Source organism: Zalophus californianus, chromosome 2 (assembly GCF_009762305.2).
Source record: "Zalophus californianus isolate mZalCal1 chromosome 2, mZalCal1.pri.v2, whole genome shotgun sequence".
Classification (NCBI taxonomy): Eukaryota; Metazoa; Chordata; class Mammalia; order Carnivora; family Otariidae; genus Zalophus; species Zalophus californianus.
In genome coordinates, this window is record NC_045596.1 from 6515524 (window position 1) to 6538893 (window position 23370).

At 47.4% G+C, this 23370-nt stretch overlaps 1 protein-coding gene across 1 annotated transcript in view; it reads left to right on the forward strand.

The window, feature by feature from the left end:
* Nucleotides 1-4590: 4590 nt before the first annotated feature.
* OTOP1 (otopetrin 1) overlaps nt 4591-23370 on the forward strand; it is a 34710-nt gene continuing 15930 nt past the window's right edge. The window contains exons 1-4 of the mRNA XM_035726092.1: nt 4591-4618; nt 5389-5640; nt 17436-17572; nt 20767-20825. Of these exons, the coding sequence (XP_035581985.1) occupies nt 4591-4618; nt 5389-5640; nt 17436-17572; nt 20767-20825 (476 nt within the window). The remainder of the gene's footprint in view (nt 4619-5388; nt 5641-17435; nt 17573-20766; nt 20826-23370) is intronic.

Genomic DNA, 23370 nt, shown 5'->3' on the forward strand with positions numbered 1-23370 from the left:
ATCACATCCTAGGTCACAAATCAGGTCTCAACCAGTACCAAAAGATTGGGATTCTTCCCTGCATATTTTCAGACCACAGTGCTTTGAAGCTAGAACTCAATCACAAGAGGAAAGTCAGAAAAAACTCAAATACATGGAGGCTAAAGAGCATCCTACTAAAGAATGAATGGGTCAGCCAGGAAATTAAAGAAGAATTTTAAAAATTCATGGAAACCAATGAAAATGAAAACACAACTGTTCAAAATCTTTGGGATACAGCAAAGGCAGTCCTGAGAGGAAAGTATATAGCAATACAAGCCTTTCTCAAGAAACCAGAAACGTCTCAAATACACAACCTAACCCTACACCTAAAGGAGCTGGAAGCAAATAAAGCCTAAACCCAGCAGGAGAAGAGAAATTAATAAAGATCAGAGCAGAAATCAATGAAATAGTAACCAAAAGAACAGTAGAACAGATCAACGAAACTAGGAGCTGGTTCTTTGAAAGAATGAACAAGATTGATAAACCCCTGGCCAGACTTATCAAAAAGAAAAGAGAAATGACCCAAATCAACAAAATCATGAATGAAAGAGGAGAGATCACAACCAACACCAAAGAAATACAAACAATTATAAGAACATATTATGAGCAACTCTAGGCCAGCAAATTAGATAACCTGGAAGAAATGGGTGCATTCCTAGAGATGTATCAACTACCAAAATTGAACCAGGAAGAAATAGAAAACCTGAACAGACCTATAACCCCTAAGGAAATTGAAGCAGTCATCAAAAATCTCCCAACAAACAAAAGCCCAGGGCCAGATGGCTTCCCAGGGGAATTCTATCAGACATTTAAAAAGAATTAATACCTATTCTCCTAAAACTGTTCCAAAAAATAGAAATGGAAGGAAAACTTCCAAACTCATTTTATGAGGCCACCATTACCTTGATCCCCAAACCAGACAAAGACCCCATCAAAAAGGAGAATTACAGACCAATATCCTTGATGAACATGGAGGCAAAAATTCTCACCAAAATACTAGCCAATAGGATCCAACAGTACATTAAAAGGATTATTCACCATGACCAAGTGGGATTTATCCCTGGGCTGCAAGGCTGGTTCAGCATCCGCAAATCAATCAACGTGATACAATACAGTAACAAAAGAAAGAACAAGAATCATATGATCCTCTCAATAGATGCAGAAAAAGCATTTGACAAAGTACAGCATCCTTTCTTGAGCAAAACTCTTCAGAGTATAGGGATAGAGGGTACATACCTCAATATCATAAAAGCCATCTATGAAAAACCTACAGTGAATATCATTCTCAATGGGGAAAAGCTGAGAGCTTTTCCCCTAAAGTAAGGAATGCGGCAGGGATGTCCACTCTCACCACTGCTATTTAACATAATATTAGAAGTCCTAGCCACAGCAATCAGACAACAAAAAGAAATCAAAGGCATCCAAATCGGCAAAGAGGAAGTCAAACTCTCACTCTTTGCAGATGATATGATACTGTATGTGGAAAACCCAAAAGACTCCACCCCAAAACTGCTAGAACTCATACAGAAATTCAGTAAAGTAGCAGGATATAAAATCAATGCACAGAAATCAGTGGCATTCCTATACACCAACAACAAGACAGAAGAGAGACAAATCAAGGAGTCAATCCCATTTACAATTGCACCCAAAACCATAAGATACCTAGGAATAAATTTAACCAAAGAGGCAAAGGATCTGTACTCAGAAAACTATAAAATACTCATGAAAGAAATTGAAGAAGACACAAAGAAATGGAAAAACGTTCCATGCTCGTGGATTGGAAGAACCAACATTGTGAAGACGTCAATGCTACCTAGAGCAATCTACACATTCAATGCAATCCCCATCAAAATACCATCCACTTTTTTCAAAGAAATGGAACAAATAATCCTAAAATTTGTATGGAACCAGAAGAGACCCCGAATAGCCAGAGGAATGTTGAAAAAGAAAAGCAAAGCTGGCAGCATCACAATTCCGGACTTCCAGCTCTATTACAAAGCTCTCATCATCAAGACAGTATGGCACTGGCACAAAAACAGACACATAGATCAATGGAACAGAATAAAGAGCCCAGAAATGGACCCTCAACTCTATGGTCAACTCATCTTTGACAAAGCAGGAAAGAATGTCCAATGGAAAAAAGACAGTCTCTTCAACAAATAGTGTTGGGAAAGTTGGACAGCCATGTGCAGAAGAATGAAACTGGACCATTTCCTTACACCACACACAAAAATAGACTCCAAATGGTTGAAAGACCTAAACATGAGACAGGAGTCCATCAAAATCCTAAAGGAGAACACAGGCAGCAACCTCTTCGACCTCAGCCGCAGCAACTTCTTCCTAGAAACATCGCCAAAGGCAAGGGAAGCAAGGGCAAAAATGAACTATTGGGATTTCATCAAGATAAAAAGCTTTTTCACAGCCAAAGAAACAGTCCACAAAACCAAAAGACAACCGACAGAATGGGAGAAAATATTTGCAAATGACCTATCAGATAAAGGGCTAGTATCCAAAATCTATAAAGAACTTATCAAACTCAACACCCAAAGAACAAATAATCCAATCAAGAAATGGGCAGAAGACACGAACAGACATTTTTCCAAAGAAGACATCCAAATGGCCAACAGACACATGAAAAAGTGCTCAACATCGCTCGGCATCAGGGAAATCCAAATCAAAACCTCAATGAGATACCACCTCACACCAGTCAGAATGGCTAAAATTAACAAGTCAGGAAACGACAGATGTTGGCCGGGATGCAGAGAAAGGGGAACCCTCCTACACTGTTGGTGGGAATGCAAGCTGGTGCAACCACTCTGGAAAACAGTATGGAGGGTCCTCAAACAGTTGAAAATAGAGCTACCATATGATCCAGCAATTGCACTACTGGGTATTTACCACAAAGATACAAAGGTAGGGATCCGAAGGGGTACGTGCACCCCGATGTTTATAGCAGCAATGTCCACAATAGCCAAACTGTGGAAAGAGCCAAGATGTCCATCGACAGATGAATGGATAAAGAAGAAGTGGTATATATACACAATGGAATATTATGCAGCCATCAAAAGGAATGAGATCTTGCCATTTGCAACGACGTGAATGGAACTGGAGGGTGTTATGCTGAGTGAAATAAGTCAATCAGAGAAAGACATGTATCATATGACCTCACTGATATGAGGAATTCTTAATCTCAGGAAACAAACTGAGGGTTGCTGGAGTGGTGGGGGGTGGGAGGGATGGGGTGGCTGGGTGATAGACACTGGGGAGGGTATGTGCTATGGTGAGCGCTGTGAATTGTGCAAGACTGTTGAATCACAGATCTGTACCTCTGAAACAAATAATGCAACATATGTTAAGAAAAAAGAAAAAGAAGATAGCAGGAGGGGAAGAATGAAGGGGAGTAAGTCGGAGGGGGAGATGAACCATGAGAGATGATGGACTCTGAACAACAAACTGAGGGTTCTAGAGGGGAGGGGGGTGGGGGGATGGGTTAGCCCGGTGATGGGTATTAAAGAGGGCACGTTCTGCGTGGAGCACTGGGTGTTATGCACAAACAATGAATCATGGAACACTACATCAAAAACTAATGATGTAATAATATATGGTGATTAACATAACAATAAAAAATTAAAAAAAATTCTCAAGACTAGAAGTTCAAGATCAAGACCTCTGTTCCAGGCCTGTCTCCTAGTATCTGGTGGTCTCTAGTGTTCCTTGGCTTGTAGATAGCTCTCGCTCTGTCTTCACATCGTCTCCTCTCTTAGAGGTGTCTGTCTGCAACTTCCCCTTTTTATAAGGACACAGTCATATTGGATTAGAGCCCAGCCTGATGACCTCAACTCGATCATTTCCAAGTAAGGTCACATTCACAGGTATTGGGGGCTAGGACTTCAATATCTTTTGGGGGGGACACATTCAACACATATTTATTGAGCACCTATGACGTGCTGGTCAGCACTGTTGTATGTGCTGGAGATAAAGCTGTGGACAAGATAGGCAATGTCCTTCTCGTAGAGCTTTCCTTATGGGAAGGAGACAGGCCACAGATGTATACACATCCCAGGTAATGAGCTAGGGAGGGAAATGAAGCAAGGCAAGGGGATAGAGCACAGTGGGGCAGGTGCAGCCCTGAGTCCCATAACCTGCTGGTCCGCTGAGACCCACACCTGCTTGCTCCTTCATGCAACATCCATCCATGTGTGTGTTCATTAACTCCTTGGTTTATTTACTGAGCATCCACCTGGCTTGAGTCTGGGGAAACCCAGCTGAAAGGCAGAGTCTTAAGGTGCCCTGCCGTTCACATTCATTTCTTTTTTTATTTTTTTTAAAGATTTTATTTATTTATTTGACAGAGAAAGACACAGTGAGAGAGGGAACACAAGCAGGGGGAGTGGGAGAAGGAGAAGCAGGCTTCCCGCTGAGCAGGGACCCTGATGCGGGGCTCGATCCCAGGACCCTGGGATCATGACCTGAGCCGAAGGTAGACGCTTAAGGACTGAGCCACCCAGGCGCCCCCACATTCATTTCTGTGCGCAAGCTCCACCCTCTCTGGAATGTCTGCCCTGCCCCATGTCGCCTGGGGAGTTGCTACTCCTAGGTATAAAGACCTGATGCTGGGCCGGTGCTGCCATCTCTGGGAACTTCTCACCCTTCCTGGCAGAATCCAGGCTCATCCACCCCTCCCCTCTAGACACCCCTGCTCCCAGGAGCTGCTTGCTCAGTCACGGCTGCTGGGCCGTGTTTCCTAGAAGGCAGAGCCAAGTCTCACCTTTGATGCTCTCAGGCTTCCCAGTGCTTTTGCAAGAACTACTTGTCTATTCAGCACATCTCTGCTAGAATGTTGGGTCCTTGAGGACAGTCTTTCATAGCTGAAGCCCCAGCACTCAGAACAGGTATTGGCAAAGGACTCAGCATTGGATAAATAAGTGTTGACCCCATAAATGAACGAATGAATTTCAAAAAATGAATGGAGGCAAGACAGGGCTCCCAGGTTGACTCTCTCCTGGCCCAGGGCTCCCTGCTCCATCCCTCACCCCCATCACAGTCAGGAACCTCTGGCAGTCAGAACCAGCATGTAACTTGCTGGATCCACTGCAAAATGAAAATGTGGGTCCCCTTGTTCAAAAATGAATGTCAAGGCCGCAAGAGAAGAGGGTTAAACCAAGGGGGAGAGGTGTCTCCTGGGTGAGGAACCCTCTGTTACTTCACAGAGGGCTCATCCAGGAGGCCTGCTGGCCTTCAGACTGCAGTCACACAAGTAGCTCCCTCCCAACTCCCTGCTCCCTCCTTGCTCTCTGCTCTTAGGAGGCTCTTTTGCAGAAACCTGGGCGGGGGGGGGGGGGGCAGCTGGAATCTCCTCTTCAGCAGCATCTGAGCGGGACACCCTGGCAGACACGTTCAGCTTCGGCTTGGACTTCAGATCGGCTGGGGGGGAGGGTGCTGCTGAGGGAGACGCTCTGGTGTCCACAATTGGGGGGGTACCTGGCAGCCCCCACTCCCAGCGGCGCTCGGTGCAGAAGCAGCTTCCCGTTCTCTCCGAAGAGGGACAGAGAGGATCTCTTTTCTTGGGAAGTAGCCCCTGTCTTGTCCCCGTCTGGGCATCTCCTGGCAGACACACAGGTACACCAGACGGACAAATACAGACACAAACAAAAAGACACCCCGTCCCTCTATTAATAGATCTAGGGACGAGCGCTGTGACACCTTTCCCTCCCCGCCCCAAGCAGACACACCCCAAAGATAGATGGCCAGACCCAGAGAGACCCGCACAGAGAAAACATACCGCAGAAATAGGCAGGGTGGAGGCCAGCCAGCCAGACAGGACTCAGGCACAGGGACACTTTCAGGCTCACCTAGACCTCTGCGGTCCGCGACTCAGCGGCTCTGGGACAGCCTGAGCAGTGCCGGCACCTGCTGACCGCCCAGCGCCCCGCTGGACCGCAGCCACGCCCCCCGCGCCGACTCCCGCCGGCGGGCTCAGAGTGACCCCTCGCCCCTCACCGCCACCCCGGGAGCCGGCAGGAGGCACCTGTCGCCAACCAGCTTCCGCGCAGCCGGGGGCGGGCGCGGGCAGCGGACAGGAGGGCTCGCGGACGTCGCGGGACGGTTGGCCCGGGTCCCAGGCGTCAGGGGCGGGGAGCGGTCAGCGTGGGTCGCGGAGCAGGCGGGAGGGCTGCCCCGGGCTTTGCGGAGTCCGGGGAAGTGGGCAGTGCGCACGCCGGAGCGCAAGGAAGAAGCCGGGGTCGGCGCGGGCCAGCGGGGTGGGGGTCGGTGGTAAGCGGACCTGTGGGCACCTTGGCCTGGGGCACAGGGTCAGAAGCGGGAAGGGCAGGCGTCGGACGGGATCGGGACGGGGGGGCTGCTTGGCAGAGAGCGTCAGGCCAAGGGGTGGAGGGCAGGGGTCCGGGCCCGCAGCCGCTCCCGGAACCAGACCCGGTGCGGGCCCCTCCACGATGCCCGAGGGCCAGGGGGCGGCTCGGAGCGCCCCGGGCAGGGTGTCGGCCGGGCCCGCGGCCTGCCCATCGCCCCGCCTCCCGTCCGCGGGGTCCGCGGGGTCCGCGGGGTCCGCGGGGTCCGCGGGGTCCGCGGGGTCCGCGGGGTCCGCGGGGTCCGCGGGGTCCGCGGGGTCCGCGGCGTCCGCGGCGTCCCCGGCCCCTCGGCGGGGCGCCGTCTGCGCCAGCGTCCCGCAGAAGCTGGCGGAGGCGCTGAGCAGCCAGTACGGGCTGGTTGTGTTCGTGGCGGGGCTTCTGCTCCTGCTGGCCTGGGCCGTGCACGCCTCGGCGGTGGGCAAGAGCGACCTGCTCTGCTTCCTCACGGCGCTCATGCTGCTGCAGCTGCTCTGGATGCTGTGGTACATGGGCCGCAGCTCCGCGCACCGCCGCCTCATCCGTCCCAAGGACACGCACGCCGGCGCGCGCTGGCTCCGCGGTGAGTCTCCCGGCCGCCGCCGCCGCACCAGCCTCCGTCTCCCCGACAGCGTTTCTGGCTCTCACCTCCTCCCTTCCTTCTCTCGGTTCCTTTGTTGAGCTTGGTCTGTTGCAGTAGCCTCGTCTCTCTGCCCTCGGGCTCTTCGCACACATTCCATCCTGAGGGCTATAGCTGCACAAACCTGTTCGCATCTCCCCTTGGCTGCAAGTCCTGCAGCGGTTCCACCGACCCCCACGAGGGAGGCCACACTCCCTTTCCTTGGCGTTCCTGGCCTTCTAAGATCAGTCCCCAGAGGGCCTCTAGTTTTGTCTCCCACTTGGCGCCCGTTCTGTGCTCCAGTCTGAAAGGCTCTTAGTTCCCATCGCAAGGTTTCCTATCTCCATGCCTTCGCATAGTCTGTTCCATCCGGCGGTGTCTTCCCGTTGCCCTCCTTTCCAAGACAGGGCTCAGGCCTCATTCCTTCCGCCCCCCCCCCCCCCCCCCGCCCCGCCATCCCCAACCCATGATGCTTTTCTGATTTCCCTTGCTCTCTGTGGTGCTGACCACACTCCACCCCACCGTGCCCCCCTGGGTAGACAGCGTTCTTGTTGATACTTTTGTCCGCTCCCCCCACCACCCTGAGGGGAGCTCTGTGATGCTCCTCTCTTAGTCCTAGAGGCACCTCGGGGTCTGGCCGTAGAGTAGATGCTTAGAGGACACAAGAGCATGCAGTTGGGACCAATGGAGTCATGCAGAAGTGGATCAACACTGGGGCGGTGGAAGGTGGGGACTGCTTCCTACTCCCACAGACTGAAATGTTGTCAAGATGGAAGGTTCTCCTCCTGCATGAGCTTCCGCTCTTGAAAGGGAGACAGACATGGTGGAGTCAAGGAGAGGAGGGAGTCGGGAGTGCGCGGTGGAGAAAGCAGCTGTCTCAGAGAGGTACATCTCCCTCCCTGCGGACCAGGCACATGGCACCTCTCTACCTGAATTCACTTGAGGTCTGAATTTAACTCTCCCTTAGAGGGTAGCTTTCCTTGTCCTTGCATGACCTTGGGCACGTGACTCAATCTGCCCACCCTCTGAGTTTCAGCCGAGGGAGCCTGACTGCTGGCTGGGTGCAGGCTGGGTGCGGGCTGGGTGCCCACCCACATCCCTTCAAAGGTCTGGCACGGGGCCATCTTCCCTACCCCGCCTGGCAGGACCTACTCCTCACCCCCACTGGCTACCATGTCTCTCTCTGTGGAGAGTGTTTCTCTCCTTGTCAACTCCCACCTTGTATCATGACTAGTTGGATAGGAGCCTGGTCATCCGGATGAGATTTTAGGCTTCTTAGGCTCAGGGACTGTGTCTAGTTCATCTTGCCTTTGGAAAAACTGGACACAACTCCAGCCTGGCCCAAATTCCTGTTCTGAAAGTCGTTGTTTTAGGGAGGGTCATGAATGGCGGGGAATCCGGCCCCGTATCAAACACCCATACAAACAAATAGGCATGAAGTGTTTTGAGGATATTGATTTACACAGGCTAAAAAATATTACACACACAGGCTTTTGACCTATGCTTTCCTATAGTGGAAGGAACCCTTCTTTGTCCCTCCCCCACCTCCTTTCTCCTCCTTCCTTCTTCCTCCCTCCTCCTCCATTCATTCCTTTCTCCCTCACTCCTCCCCATTCCCTTCTCCTTCAATCCTTGCCCCCTTCCCTTCCCCACCCCTCCCTCCCCTGCTCTTCCTCTCTCTCTCCCTCCTCTCTCTCCCTCTTTCCAGGAGGAGTCCAAGCATTGGGATCTGAGTCAGTGGGTGAATGCTGGTGCCATTTCCCAAGATTAGGAAGACAGAGGGAGGAGCAGGGGTGGGGATGCAGAATCAAGTTTCCTCTCGTGGGCATGTTACTTGTGAGGTGTCTATTGGACACCAAGTAGTGATAGAATGAATGTGGCGATAGAGAGAGAGAGCACATAGTAGATGTTCAGTAAATGGTGGTGGCTTAAACAATCATGATAACATAACCATTCAAATGAGGTATGTGGATAATGGAAATAGTGCTGGCCCTGGAAGGTTTGGCTCCATGTTCCAGCTTGAGGACCTTCACCTTCAGAGTCCCTGCTCCCTCATCAGTAAAATGAGAACCCCGGTCACTTTTTAGGGAAGAGGTGGGAGAGCCGCATCAAGTGAACACAGTTTGCAAAGCACTATGATCCCTGTAAATGAGCTGCAGTTCATTGAAGAGGCCAGAGGCTAAGGAAAGAACGTTGGGGTGCCAAAGGCAGTGCCCCAGCCCCAGCCCCAGCCAGGGCTGAGGTTTTCCCTGGAAGCATAGCCGGGAAGACAGGTTTGACTTAGCTCTGCCCTGGCTTCTGTGACAGCCTTAGAAGTCTGGGGCTCTGAGACCCAGCCTGTGGAATTCGGGGCACTAACATTTTCCAGAGAAATTTTTGGGTCTTGGTATGGGCTGTGAGGCATTGCTTTGAGCAGAGAACATTCTGTTCCACCTACTGGGTATGAGAAAGTGAAAACTTCCTTTGGAACAAAAAATATTGCCCTATTAAAATTTTTAGTGGAAATGATGGATTATTAATTCAGCTCCTCTATTTGCTAAGTAAAGAGATTGATTTTTTTTTTTTTTGGAAGGAGCAACAGCATCCTGGATATCTCGTGCCAGCCCAGTGGGTGCAGTGACATGCAAGCCCATTGCATAGCTGGTTCATCTGGTGAATTACCAGGGTCCTGTTTCTGGTCTGTTTCTAGTCCCTTAAAAGACTGCAGTGGCTTACCTACCAGTGGTAGGATTTTGTTGTTATTACTGTTCTGTCTGAAGCCCAGGGAAGTGTTTTTAACACAAACTTATGGGAACAATGCCAATAAGAAAAATAGCTGTTTATCGAGTGACTTCGGGATGCACGTACGTTAGAAGTGTTGTCAAAATTATTTGTCACAGTGATTCTTTTTTTAATGCTTGTGAATAATCACCCCCAATTTACTCCTTCTATAAGATCAGATTTTTACAGAATACTTTTTTCATAGAATGAGATATACCCATGTATATGATACATTACATCTCTGTCTAGCAGCATCCCACCCATGGAAATGGGCTGCTCACAGCACTACGCTTATTGTCCCTTAAGGGACTGGAAGTAAAGGGGCAGAGGTGAGCTGCTTACATAAGACCAGGCTAGGGGTGATGGTTGTACTGGCTCTAGATATAAAGGTCCGGAACATGACGATGGGTTTGCTAAAGACGCTGTCCCCACCTGTGAGTAAGTGAAGGTCGATAAAAGAGATGGGTCCGTGTGTGTGTGTGTGTGTGTGTGTGTGTGTGTGTGTGTGTGTGTGTGAAGAGGGCAGAGAGCAACAGAGGGGGATGAGGGAAGGGGCAGAGGCTGCAGGACATAAAGATGCAACAGTTTGGGCACTCAGGGGGCCCACAGTCTGGAAGTGCAGCCAGAACTCCTGAGAAACCACCAGGGATGTCTTGGGAACTAGCAGAGAGCAACAGAGAAGAGAGCCAGGTGCACAGCATGGAAACTTTTGTGGTGATTGGGCAGAACTGTTGATCCGGTTTTGTTTGACAGCCTGGACAAAGCTCCCAGGACTGGCTGGGCTCTGGGGATGGCAGGACGATCAGGCGTGGCCCTGCACAGAGGGATGCGGGGGTGGGTGAGGACGATGTGGACAGTGAGGGGCAGCAGAGCATGGTGGCCAAGAGCAAGCCCCCACGCCGGGCATGTAGCTCTACTTCTGCCTCTGTTTTCTGGTCTGTAAAATGCGGACGATGATACCACCGATCACGTAGGGTTGTTAGGAGACTCAGTGAGTTAATACATATAAAATGCTTAGAAGCCTCTGGCACATAGTAAGAGACATGTCTTATTATGAAATAAATGATTCAGCATTATGATGGGCAAGTGATGGGTGGGGGGGTTCCCAGAAGAAGATCTTTTGTTTTCTTTGGAGTTCGGGGAAAAAAAACTTAAAAATCGTTAAAAAATGCAAAAAGAATACACAGAATACATGAATTGCGCGTGACAGTGACAGCCAGTGAAGTTCTGGAAGAGATCAACATTCAGGAGTTTTGTTTTTTTTTTAAGCAATTCCCTCAGGAAGGAGAGCAGTGATCCCCAAGACCCAGCCTGGGGTCACTGTGAGGGACTCTTGCTTAACTGCATGCTTTTTCTTACATATTTTTGGGGGTTGAGATTTTTTTTTTTTTGTCTAATAGAAAATATAAACACAATGCCAGGATTTCAGCATCAGTAAAATGATGGGGCTGCCCAAAATGCTGATGCTGGTTTGGCATTCATTAGAAAGGAAGTCATACTGCATGTGGGGGTACCTTGCTCCCCTTTGAGCATCACACGGGCACCTGTAGAAGGAGGGCCCCAGGAGGAACACAAGGGTGTTGAGTCCAGAGGAGAGAGGATGTACCAGGGTAGAAAATGAGGCAGCTTCACTCCTGTGAGCTCCAGGCCATCCTTTGTTTTCCAGAAAACAGAGTCACTTCTTTAGGGAAACCTTTCCTGATCCTTTCAGACGGGTGTGGCTCCCAGGTTGTATGTTCTCAGAGCATCCTACATTTTCTTCTTAACCCTAATCAGGCAGGATACTGTGGTGTTCACTTCCTCGGTAACCAGACTGTGGGCTCTCGGAGGCAGAGCCCCTGTCTGAATGTGCCCCCCAATATATCCTTAGCCCCCGGCACAGTGCCTGACATGTAAAAAGTGGCAGCTGATATTTACTGAATTATCAAACGAATGGATGGACGGATGGATGGATGGATGGATGGATGGATGGATGGATGGATGGATGGACAGATGGATGGATGGGTGGACGGATGGATGGATGGGTGGACGGATGGATGGATGAGTGAATGATGACAGAATCTCCAGGGAAGAGAATGGCAGTTCCAGGAGGCTGACTGCAGTTCAGTGTAAGGAAGAACATTCTAATATAACCTCCAGTTGGTGATGGAAGGGTGTGCTTTGAAAGATAGTAAGCCTCCTAGCCCTGGGCATGTCCAGATGGAGACCCATTGGCCGCTAATCATGATGCACTGGGAAGCATTCTTGCATGAGATGGGGGATTGCAGACTGACTTTGTGGGACTTCTACCTCTAAGAGCCTGCAGTTCAAGATTTCAAACTGCTAGGGGGGATTTGGGTGCCTAACACAGAGGAGGGGTCTCGCTCTGCCAACACCAGACCTTATAGGATGAGTTTTAAGTGATGTGGCTGGGGAACTTTCTAACTGGTTCTAATTCATTAAATTTTTCTTTGTGGTTAATGTGATAATAATGATGATAACATCTGTTTATAGGATTTCCTATGTGCGAGGCACGGTTCTAGGTGCTTTTCATATAGTGACTCATTTAATCTCCTCTACAGCTGTATGAGGGAGGCAATCAGCTTACTTGATTTTTGTCGATATTCCATCGACATCCAAAATTATATATTCTTTTTTGAGATGTACATAGGGATATTATAAAACCAAGTTTATTGGTTGTATGATTTAATTCTTCTGTGCCCTTACTTATGTTTTGTCCTGCCAGATCTGTCTAGTTCTGGAATCTTCCATTTTATCTCTTTAAAGTAGTAGATAAGGGGCACCTGGGTGGCTCAGTCACTTAAGTGTGGAACTCTTGATTTCGGCTTAGGTCGTGATCTCAGGGTTGTGGGATCCAGCCCCACATCAGGTTTCGCGCTCAGTGGGGGGTCTGTTGACATTCTTTCTCTCCCTCTGCCTCTGCCCCTCCCCCACTCACACTTGCTCACGCGCACTCTCTCTCTAAAATAAATAAATCTTAAAAAAATAAACTAGCAGGTAAATATACAGGGAAAAACTATTTTATCTGGCGCACGAGGGACTATTATATCTTCCTCATACATTATGTCTTCTTTTTCAAGTGTGATGATAAAGGTGAAGGGATTCTTTACCCTATTTATTCCGTTTCACGTAAGTTCCATAGGGTCTGACTTCGACAATGCTGTTCCTGCCCTCCCTTCAGTTGCATTGCCTCTCTGTCCACACCTTGATTTTCTGCCATTGCCACTAAGTGGAATGTGTGATTCATAAAAGAGATAGAGTTAGGTTTTGTTTTTAATTCAACATTCCCATCCTTGTTGTCTAATTAATGGGAGATTTAGATCATTCTCGTTTACTTTATATACTTGACATTGTTCCCATTTTTCTTTATGATGATTATGATGATTTCTTTTACATATCATTCCCTTCATTTTCCTTTTGCACACATTTGCTTTTTGGAGCACTTGAACATCTTATTGTGTCTTTCTATTAAATTAACGACTGTCTTTCCTTTCTTCATTCTCACCGTCAGATGCATATTACTGCATTCCTATCTGCCCCCCAAAAGAAATACCAAACATTTCCCCCAGCAAGGCACATTGCTGCCTGCTCCAAGATCCCCCACTTCCTCCCTGCTTCACTGATGAGATCTGTGAAATACGTTTGCTTCTCTCTTTTTAATTTTTCATTAAAGATTTTTATTTATTATTTATTTGAGAGAGAGTGAGAGAGCACAAGCAGGGGGAGCTGCAGAGGGAGAAGGAGAAGCAGACTCCCTGCAGAACAGGGAGCGCAACGGGGGGCTCGATCCCAGGACCCCGAGATCATGACCTGAGCCGAAGGCAGATGTTTAACCGATGAGCCACCCAGGCGCCCCTCCAGTGGGTTTATCTTCATCCATTTGAATTTAATTTCTCTTATCCTGTTTTTCTTTCCTTTTAATTTATTGATGTATCTACTGGACTATTCACCCACCCACCCATCCACCATCCATCCTGCCATTTTACATCCTCTCTCTCTCCCTCCTTCCATTATACATCCATCATCCTCTCCAACCCTTTGATAAGTTTATTGCTTAACATTGTTCCCTCTCCTTTTCATCTTCCCAAATTGTGAGGACTCTCCTCCAGTTCATTGGCTGTTTGGCTAAAGCCCTTTGTCAGAGGAGTCATGTGGATGACATTCCTCCCCTCCTCTACTCTCTGTCTTCTCCGGTAGAATGTTAAACTCACCAAGGGCAGACACTTTATTTTATTGCCCTTTTTATGTCTCCAGTGCCTGGGACAGTGGCTGGACCATAGTTGGTGCTCAACAAATAGTTGTTGAATGAATTACAATTTGCCTACCTTCGAGTGTCTCTTTCCATCTTTTGCCCTGACAAGCGGGCGGCATCTTGGCTGGCAATTGGGTTCTTGAGCTGCAGTCCTTCCCTTGAAGTGGACTCTAGCTGCTCTTCCACTAGCTTCTGGTTTCCCATGCCGCAGATGAGAAGTCTGGTGCCAGCTTGCACCTCTATATTTTTGCACACACCCCAATTTTATACAACATTACACATGTGTATTTTGTTTCTCCAGCAATCTTGTTTGTTTACCTGTGAGCCCCCGGAAAAATGCCACATGCATTGTAGGACTCCCTGAAATATTTGTTGTAAAAATAAATGGATGGATAAAGGAAGGAAGGACTTCAAGACTATGAGAAAGTATATAATGTATTTATCATACCTCTTGAAATGTCAGTGACTGGGATGTTCCAGACCAGTGGTTCTCAAGGCGGGGTCCCAGATCAACAGTGTCAGCCCACCTGGGAACTTGTTAGAGATACAAATTCAGGGGCTCCACCCAAACCTATGGAATCAGATACTCTGGGGGTGGAGCCCCGCCATCTGTGTTTTAACAAGCCCTCCAGGTGATTCTGATGCGTGTTCAAGTTTGAGAACCAGTGCTGGGGACCAGTCTCATCTTCTAGATGGGGAAACTGAGGCTAGGAGCAGGGAAGTGACTCGCCTGAACTCACACATGCCATTGGTGGCACAGCCTGGACCAGTGCCCAGGTCCCCAGAGCTACAGCCTGTGTTCTTGCCACACCAGCCAGGCTGCCTCACCTCTTCTTGCTATTTCCTTTGTAACCAAAACGAACTGTGCATTTGTCAAACCATTTCAAAGCCCTGGGATTGAATCTCCACTCTTACTAAGTTTTTGATTTCACTGCGGGCTTTCCAGGATGTAAAAAAAAAATGTGACTTAGAGTTGTTTCTATAAGGCTTTGAGCAATGGAAAGGAGCCAGGCGATTGAATTACTTTTCACGGAGGGCTTCTTGGGCTGGAGCTGTAATGTTATATTGCTCAGCGTTATGAGTCTGTTCTCTCTCTCTCACTGCAATGCATGTCACACACGATCCAGTTTCCTCCCATTCGTGGGAGAGAACGTGTGAATGGCTGTCAACGTTGGCCCAGGAGAAGGATTAGGAACTTTGATGTTGATCAAGTCTCTAGGATCACTAGAGACATTTTGGTTGCTTGTGCTTTTGGTGTTTCTCTTGCTAATATTTTTATTTGTTACAAGTTTCTTTTTTTTTAAAAGATTTTATGTATTTATTCATGAGAGACAGAGAGAGAGAGAGAGAGAGAGGCAGAGGGAGAAGCAGGCTCCCAAGGAGCAGGGAGCCCGATGCAGGACTCGATCCCAGGACTCTGGGATCATGACCTGAGCCAAAGGCAGACGCTCAACCATCTGAGCCACCCAGGCGCCCACAAGTTTCTTTTTAATGTATTTTGCATATTCCTTTCCAGTCTTTTTTTCATATGCTTATTTTTTGTTTGTTTTTATTCTTTGGTCGAAACCATGCCGGATACACCATCAAAGGATGCTTCCTTTTTTCACTTTTCCTAGAGTGGGCCCTTTCCATGCCATTATTATGGACCTCCCCTTCCTATCAGTTTTAAAAAGATACTTTATATTTTGGAAATTTTTAGATATACTGAAGAGTTGCAAGGGTAGTACAGAGAGTTCCTGAATACCCGTATGCCCCTCCTCTTCATTCTCTGGAGAGCAGGGTTTTCAGATTAGAGAACTGAGATTTTTGAGCAGAGCAGTGACACTCTTAGATTGATCTTTTTTTGGGAGAAGCTTCTAGAGGCTTTCTGTTTATTTGGCCAATCTTTGTTGGATGTATATCATTTGTCAGACCTGGGATATGCATTGGGTGGGAACAATGATAAACAGGACACAATACTGTCTTATTAATTAATTGTGTATATCTAATTAATTGTGTATATATACACATATATACATAACATAAAGTTTACTGACTTAATTGTTTGTAAGTGTACTGTTCAGTAGCGTTAAGTACGTTGACATTAGGACAATTTATATCCGGAGGTCTTTGATCCTGCAAAACTAAAACTCTGTACCCGTTACACAACTGACCATTCTCCCCTCCCCCAGCCCCTGGCACCCAGCACTCTTCTTTCTGTCTCTATGAATTTAACTATTCTGAGGAACCTTAGATAAGTGGAATCATATGGTATTTGTCTTTTTGCGACTGGCTTATTTCACTAGGTATAATGTCCTCATGGTCCACCTGTGTTGTAGCCTGGGTCAGAATGGCCTCCCTTCCTGAGGCTGGATAATATTCCATTGTCTGGATGGACTGCATTTTGTTGATCCCTTCCTCTGTCAATGGACACTTGGGTTGCTTCCATCTCTTGGCTGTTGTGAATAATGCTGCCATGAATATGGATGTACAAATAGCCTTTTGTGTCCCTGCTTTTGATCTTTTGGGGGATATACCCCAAAGTTGTATTTCTGGATCAAGTGGAAATACTGCTTTTAATTTTTTTGAGAAACAGCCATTCTGTTTTCCAGAGTGGCTGCACCATTTTACATTCCCATCAGCAGTGCACACGGGTTCCCATTTCTCCAACGCTAACATTTGTGACTTATTTTTTCTTCTTTCCTTTCTTTCTCTCTCCTATTTTTCTTTCTTTCTTTCTTTTTTTTTTTTTTTTTGATAGCGGCCATCCACTAGCTGTGAGGTGCTATCTCATTGTGGTTTTGATTTGCATTTCCCTGAGGATGAGTGATGCTGAGCATCTTTTCATGTGTTAATTAACAATTTATATGTCTTTCTTGGAGAAATATCTATTCAAATCCTTTGCTCATTTTTAATTTTTTTTTATTGGTTGTTGAATTATAGCTGTTTATAGATTCTGGTTACTAACACCTTATCAGATACAGGTTTGCAAATATTTTCTTCCCTTCTGTGGGCTGCTAGTGTCCTCTGATACCCAAAAGCTTTTTCATTTTGATGTAGTCCAATGTATCCATCTTAATTTTGGTTGCTTGTGCTTTTGGTGTCATATCCAATAAATCACTGCCCAGTCCAACATTGTAAAAATTTTCCTCTACGTTTTCTTCTAAGAGTTTTATAATGTTAGGTTTTACATTCAAGTCTTTGATTTATTTGGAGTTCATTTTTGTATGTAATGTAAGGTAAGGTAAACTTCATCCTTCTGTGATTGGATAGCTACTCTCCCAAGCATCATTTGTTGAAATGATTGCCCTTTCCTCCCTGAATGGTCTTGGCAGCTTCGTCAAAGTCATTTGACTGTTTATGTGAGGGTTTAATGTGGTTCATTTGGAAATGACATCTGTGCCTACCAACACTTATATGTGTGTGTTTCTATGCTCTCCCCGCCACACCCCCAATTTAGGGAGTATCACGTTGTTTGCGGCCATTACCATCATCCTGGGATGCCTTAAAATTGGGTACTTCGTTGGATTCTCTGAATGTTTATCAGCCACTGAAGGAGTCTTTCCTGTCACACATGCAGTACATACTCTGTTGCAGGTAAACCCTATGACGTTTATTTATGTTGCCTTGGCTCCTGTTAAGTGCATCCCAGGGTGTGTGTGAAATGGGATGCATTGGGGGGACAGCATGAGGTGGGCTTCGATCCTTCTCTGAGGCTCAGTCTTTCAGCTGCCTCCACTGTAAAATGGGTCTCTGTGTCCCCTTGGCTGTCTTTGTGGGAATCCTGTGAGGCAGAACTTGTAATGGAGAGTCAGGAAATTTTGCCAACCTTGAGTCTACCAGCAAAGGCTTGGGGGGAGTTTGAATATATTTCATTGAGTTTTATTGAGCTGTAATTCACATACCATACAATTTACCCCTTTAAAGTGTACAAGTCAGTGGTTTGGTATATTCATGGGGTTGTGCGACCATCACCACAATCAATCTTAGAACATTTTCGTCACCCCCAGAAGAAACCCTGTGCCATTACGGTCACTCCTCTGGGTCACTGAAGTCTTGTATTTGGAGATAGGGTCCTTATGGAGGTAATTAAGGTGAAATGAGGTCATATGGGTGGCCCTGATCAAATAGAGTTGGTGTCTTTATAAGAAGAGGGGTTAGGACACAGACTCACAGAGAAAGAAGAACGCGTGAGGACACTGGACGAAGACAGCCATCCACAAGCTGGCGGGGGAGGCCTCGGGAGCAACCAGCCCTGCCCACACCTTGATCTTGGGCTTCTGGCCTCTCGGGGTGTGAGCAAATACATTTTTGTTGTTTGAAGCAACCCAATCTATGGTATTTTGTCCTGGAAACACCAACAATTCATTTATTGACTATTTATTTCAGGGGAGTCAAATCCCCTGGTGACAGAGTCTTATAGTGATACCAGTGACAATGTGGAGAGCCTCAGTGAGACCAGAAAGAACTAACTTCCTTCCCTCCCTCCAGTCTCTCCCTTCCTTCTTCCTTCCTTCCTTCCTTCCTTCCTTCCTTCCTTCCTTCCTTCCTTCCTTCCTTCCTTCCTTCCTTCCTTCCTTCCTGTCTTCCTGCCTTCACTCTGAACCCAGCAAATACTGTTCCCAGTCTGAGGATTCAAGGTGTTGCTGTTTATAAAGCACTTACAGTGAGCACTTGGCCAAGGCTGACAGCCACTCAGGAGCTTGAACTTTATCCGGAGGGCAATGGGGAGCCATTGAAGGCTTTAGGCAGAGGAATACCTGGACCAATGTGTTTTCAAAATATCACTCTGCTACTTGGTGGGTTGCAGATCTCTAGCTTCCTAATTTAAGGCATTTTATCAGCCAATTAATCAAGCATTCTGTACCTAGTGGTCACTTACTACATGCCTTTGCTATACTAGATGACTGGGGAATGAAAGACACTATTTTAAAGCAATATGGTATTTATTTTAAAATTGTGCTTATATATATATATACATATATATATAAAATAAAAAATTTGCTGTCTTAGCTACAGTTCAGTAGTGTTAAGTATGTTCACACTGCTGTGCAACTTGTCTCTAAAACTCTTTCATCTTGCAAAATTAAAACTCCATCCCTGTTAAACACTAACTAGTGATTCCTTCTTCCCCCAGCCCCTGGTACCTACTATTCTATTTCCTTTCTCTGTGAATTCGACTACTCTAGGTACCCCACATAAGGGGTACCTAGTGACTGGCTTTGCTTCACTGACTGTATTGTCTTCAGGGTTTATCCATGATGTAGCAGGTGCCAGGATTTCCTTCCTGTTTGAGGCTGAGCAATATTCCATTGTATGGATGGACCACATTCTGTTTATTCCTCCATCGATGGACACCTGGGTCGCTTCTACCTTTTAGCTATTGTGATTAATGCTGCTATAAACATGGGTGTGCAAATACCTTTTTTGAGACCCTGCTTTCAATTCCTTTGGATATATACCCAGAAGTGGGATTGCTGGATTCCATGGTCATTAAAAGATGTTTATTTTAAAAACATAATCTAACAGAAAAAAATGGAAAATAGAATAACAATGTGTCTGTAAGCCCATTAACTGAAACATATGTTGCTGTTTTTGTGTTCTCTTCCTTCCTTGTACTCCAGTGTATACATTCTTGACGTTTTTACAGAGAAGGGGCAGCATTTTCTATTCTCAAGTTTCACTTAAAAAATTATAAACTCTTTTTGTGTTGCTATGTAGTCTTTATGAAAGTATCAGTGAAGTAGCTGTCTAACTTGGAAATCATTGATAGATCCTCTAACGAGCTGCTTCCCTATTGTTGGGCTGAAAGTCCTCACCAGGAGTCACTGCTATTGGAATTTTAAGTTGCCAGATGTTTCAGGACCCATCCCCTGAAAGTGTTTTCAGAGCAAGCCAGTAAGTCTTAGGCAGAACAATGTGGAAAAGAGAGGATGTGTCAGTGAATTTTCTTTTGTGCTGATTTTCTTTTGATAGCACTTAATTGCACAATGAAGGTTGAATGAGACAAATTTATAAAGTGCCCAGCAGTGTTTGGTATGTGGTGGGTGCTCAATGTGTATCTGTGTGTGAAATAAACCCCAAAATGTTTTAGGAGCTCAAATAATAGCAGGCACGCGGGAGGTGTTCAGCTCATGGGGAGTAAGTTGCCAGTGAAGAGCGTTTACTGAAAATGTGCTGTTCTAAGTACTTGACATGGATAATCTTATTTAACTGATCATAATACCGTCCAAGGTAGGTTCCGTTATCATCCCTGTTTCGTGGAAGGGAAAACACCTGGAGAAAGGTGCCCCGACTTGCCCGAGGATTTGCACGCAGGTCCCACACCAGCCTCCCTGCACGGGCGCCAGCCCTGTGCTGTATCTTTTGGCTGTGTGGCCAGGGGCCTGGGTGGCGCATGGCACACAGGGAAATGAAGCACCGGCCTGAATCAATCTGCTCTTCATTGAAAGCACTCAAAATTTGGTGTCAGGCCACTGGCGTAGGAACTGTTCGGTGGATAGTTCTTGGAGGAAGCCTAACACAGGTGATAGAATCGGGACAGCTTCAACCTGTCCTAGAAGAACTCTTCCTCCCAAACCTGGAAGCCTCACTCGGTTCTCACCCCGGGCTCCCGGAGCACGGTCCCCACTGGGGGATGGCACTGACGCCTGAGATGAATCTGGGATGGGAGGTCACTGAGGTCCCCAACATTTTCCCATTCTGTTTCTGCAAGTTTCATAGCTTCTCAGCGTGCAAGTGTAATGATGGTTTTCACCGATGCATCTTTCTTTTCTTCCTTTATTTCCTAGGTGTATTTTCTTTGGGGGCATGCAAAGGATGTCATCCAGTCTTTCAAAACCCTGGAAAGGTAAAAAACATGGGAATTGCTTTACTGTTGCATTTGGTGTATGTGTAGAACAAACAAACTCATCCCGGCCATCAATCTTGGGTTGTAAATATGAGACCAACTCTCTCCTCCATCCCGACAAGCAAAGCCCTCACTTGTGGCCTGGGAAGGAGACCCTGCACCATCCTCCTCTTCCTGGGGACGGTCCTGGAAGTAGGACGATGTGGGGTTTCAATTCCCACGCTGCCATCTGAGACACTTTCCTTTATGATCCTCGGTTTTCCTCATCTGTAAATGGAAATAATAGTAGAGCCAACCTCTGAGGACTGAAAGAAGTATGGATCTAAAATGTGTGCCTGGTGCATAACAAGTGCTCAGAAGGGTGGGATCTGTTCTTATATCAGTCCCCTTTCTCTCAGCAATTGTGAGGATCAAGGGAAAGAACCTGTAGGATACAAGGGTGAATTAACAAGATGGGAAGTATTGTTATCATGCAAGAAAGCCCTGGGTGCACACGTACCAGCGAATCAAAGGATCAGCATTTGCTTCCTAGAAAGATCTCTTATATCCATGAGGAAGAGACAACTCCCCCAGTACCATTTGAAACGACAACAGATATTTAAAAGTTTGATTTATGGATGACCACTGGATAGAACTATTTTGATAGACTATTGATATGGAAATAACTTTCACCAATCTCCTTAGGCAGAAAGTTGAGCCTCAACAAGCAGTTAAGCATCTAGGGAGCTGCTATTGTGCACAGAGCCAGCTGCCAGGCAGGGATGATGGGCCCAGGTATCCCAGGCACGTGGTGGGAGGTCCCGGGAGCTGTGCACTGGCAGCCTGTGCTATCCCCCCCACCCCCCCATAGCCCCCAGGGGTGGCCTTGGCCGTGATCTTTAACCACCGCCTTAACGGGAGAAGCCACGCCTCCTTGCTGCGGGCTGGGAGCGGGGGAGGCGGGGAGGAGCAGCAGGGAGGGGCCCGAAGCGGCACAGATGCTTCGCCTCCAGGGGAGGGGCATGGACAAATGCCCTCAAATGGGACAAATCAGGGACAGACGCGGTCCAGGCCCTGAGAACCCAGCAAAGAGAACTTTAATTGTCCCTTGGGGCAGAGCAAAGACATCCACACACAGCCTCACATTGAATCTGCACGCGGGCTCTGTAAGCGTAACTTGGTAACTACGCTTCCCTGCATTGAAGGGGTGCGGTGGGCCACAGGTTCCAGCAGGTTAGGGGACGTGCCCCAGGTCTCCAGAATGCAAGTGGCAGGCCTGGGATTCCTCTCCCGGGTTGTCCCATTTTGTATGCTGGGGAGCGAGGAGTATGTGTCCGGTTTGCTCTTCTTCCCCCTGGTGAGGCTGGGCTACACTCCCAGCTCCAGGTCAGCACTGGTGGTTTTGTTCTGGGGAGTGAGTTTCACTTCACCTACTGCACAGATTGTACTTTGTAACTGATGAGACTTGGAAGGATCTCGTAGGATCTAAAGCTCACCTTAATGCCACTGTTATGGACTGAATGTTTGTGTTTCCCCAAAATTCATCTGTTGAAGCCTTTACCTTCAATGTGATGGTTTGGGGAGGCAGGACCTTTGGAGGGTAATTAGGTTTAGATGAGGTCCTGAGGATGGGGCCCCCATCATGGGGTTAGCGCCCTTATAGGAAGAGATGCCAGAGAGCTCTACATGTCTCTCTGCACACCCCCCCAGAGGAGAGGCCAGGGGGGCACAGGGACAGAGCTGTCACCAAAACCAACCTGCTGGCACCTTGACCCCTGGCTTCAGTTTGCAGAACGGTGACCAATAACTGAGTGTTTGGTTATAGCAGCCCGAGCTAAGATGCTCGCCACCCAGCGGTGACTACCGTTAAGATTATGATCTGCTTCTTGCCAGGCTTTTTTCCACGAATAGATATTGTTTTTATTCCTTTTTTCTTTTTCTTCTTGCTCTGCTTCTTCTTTTCATTTTTTTTTGTTGTTGTTCTCCTGCCCTCCAGTTGGTGGTGTTGGTCTACCCCATGGTCTCTCCCGCCTGCCCAGTGTGCCACTACTGGGGTTGGTCTCACCAGCCCCCTGCTGTGTTGGTCTGCTGGGGCTGGTCAGAGACCGCCACGCACTGGGAGGCGTGAGCCACCTGAACGTTCGACCCTCACGGTCCTGGAGGCTGGAAGTCCAAGATCAAGCAGGGCTGGTGTCAGTGGCCCGCAGACCCTGCCTCCTTGCTGTGGCCTCACGGGGCCTTGCCTCCGTGCTCAGGGAGAGAGATTGAACTCTGCTGTCTCTTCCTCCCTTTCAAAGGACACCAGGCCTACTGGATTAGGGTCTCACCATTATGACCTCACTTACCCTTGATTACCTACTTAGAGGCTCTCTCTCCAAATATGGTTACACTGGGGGTCAGAGCTTCGACAGAGGACTTTCGAGAGGACACAGGCCAGTCCATAACAACTGTTGCTGAATGTTTAATCTTTCTGAAAGTTTTGTTGCTGTTATAAATCATACTGTGATGAACATCTCTGGTCAAACATATTTTTGAACATCTCTGATGATTTGCTTGGCTTAAAGTC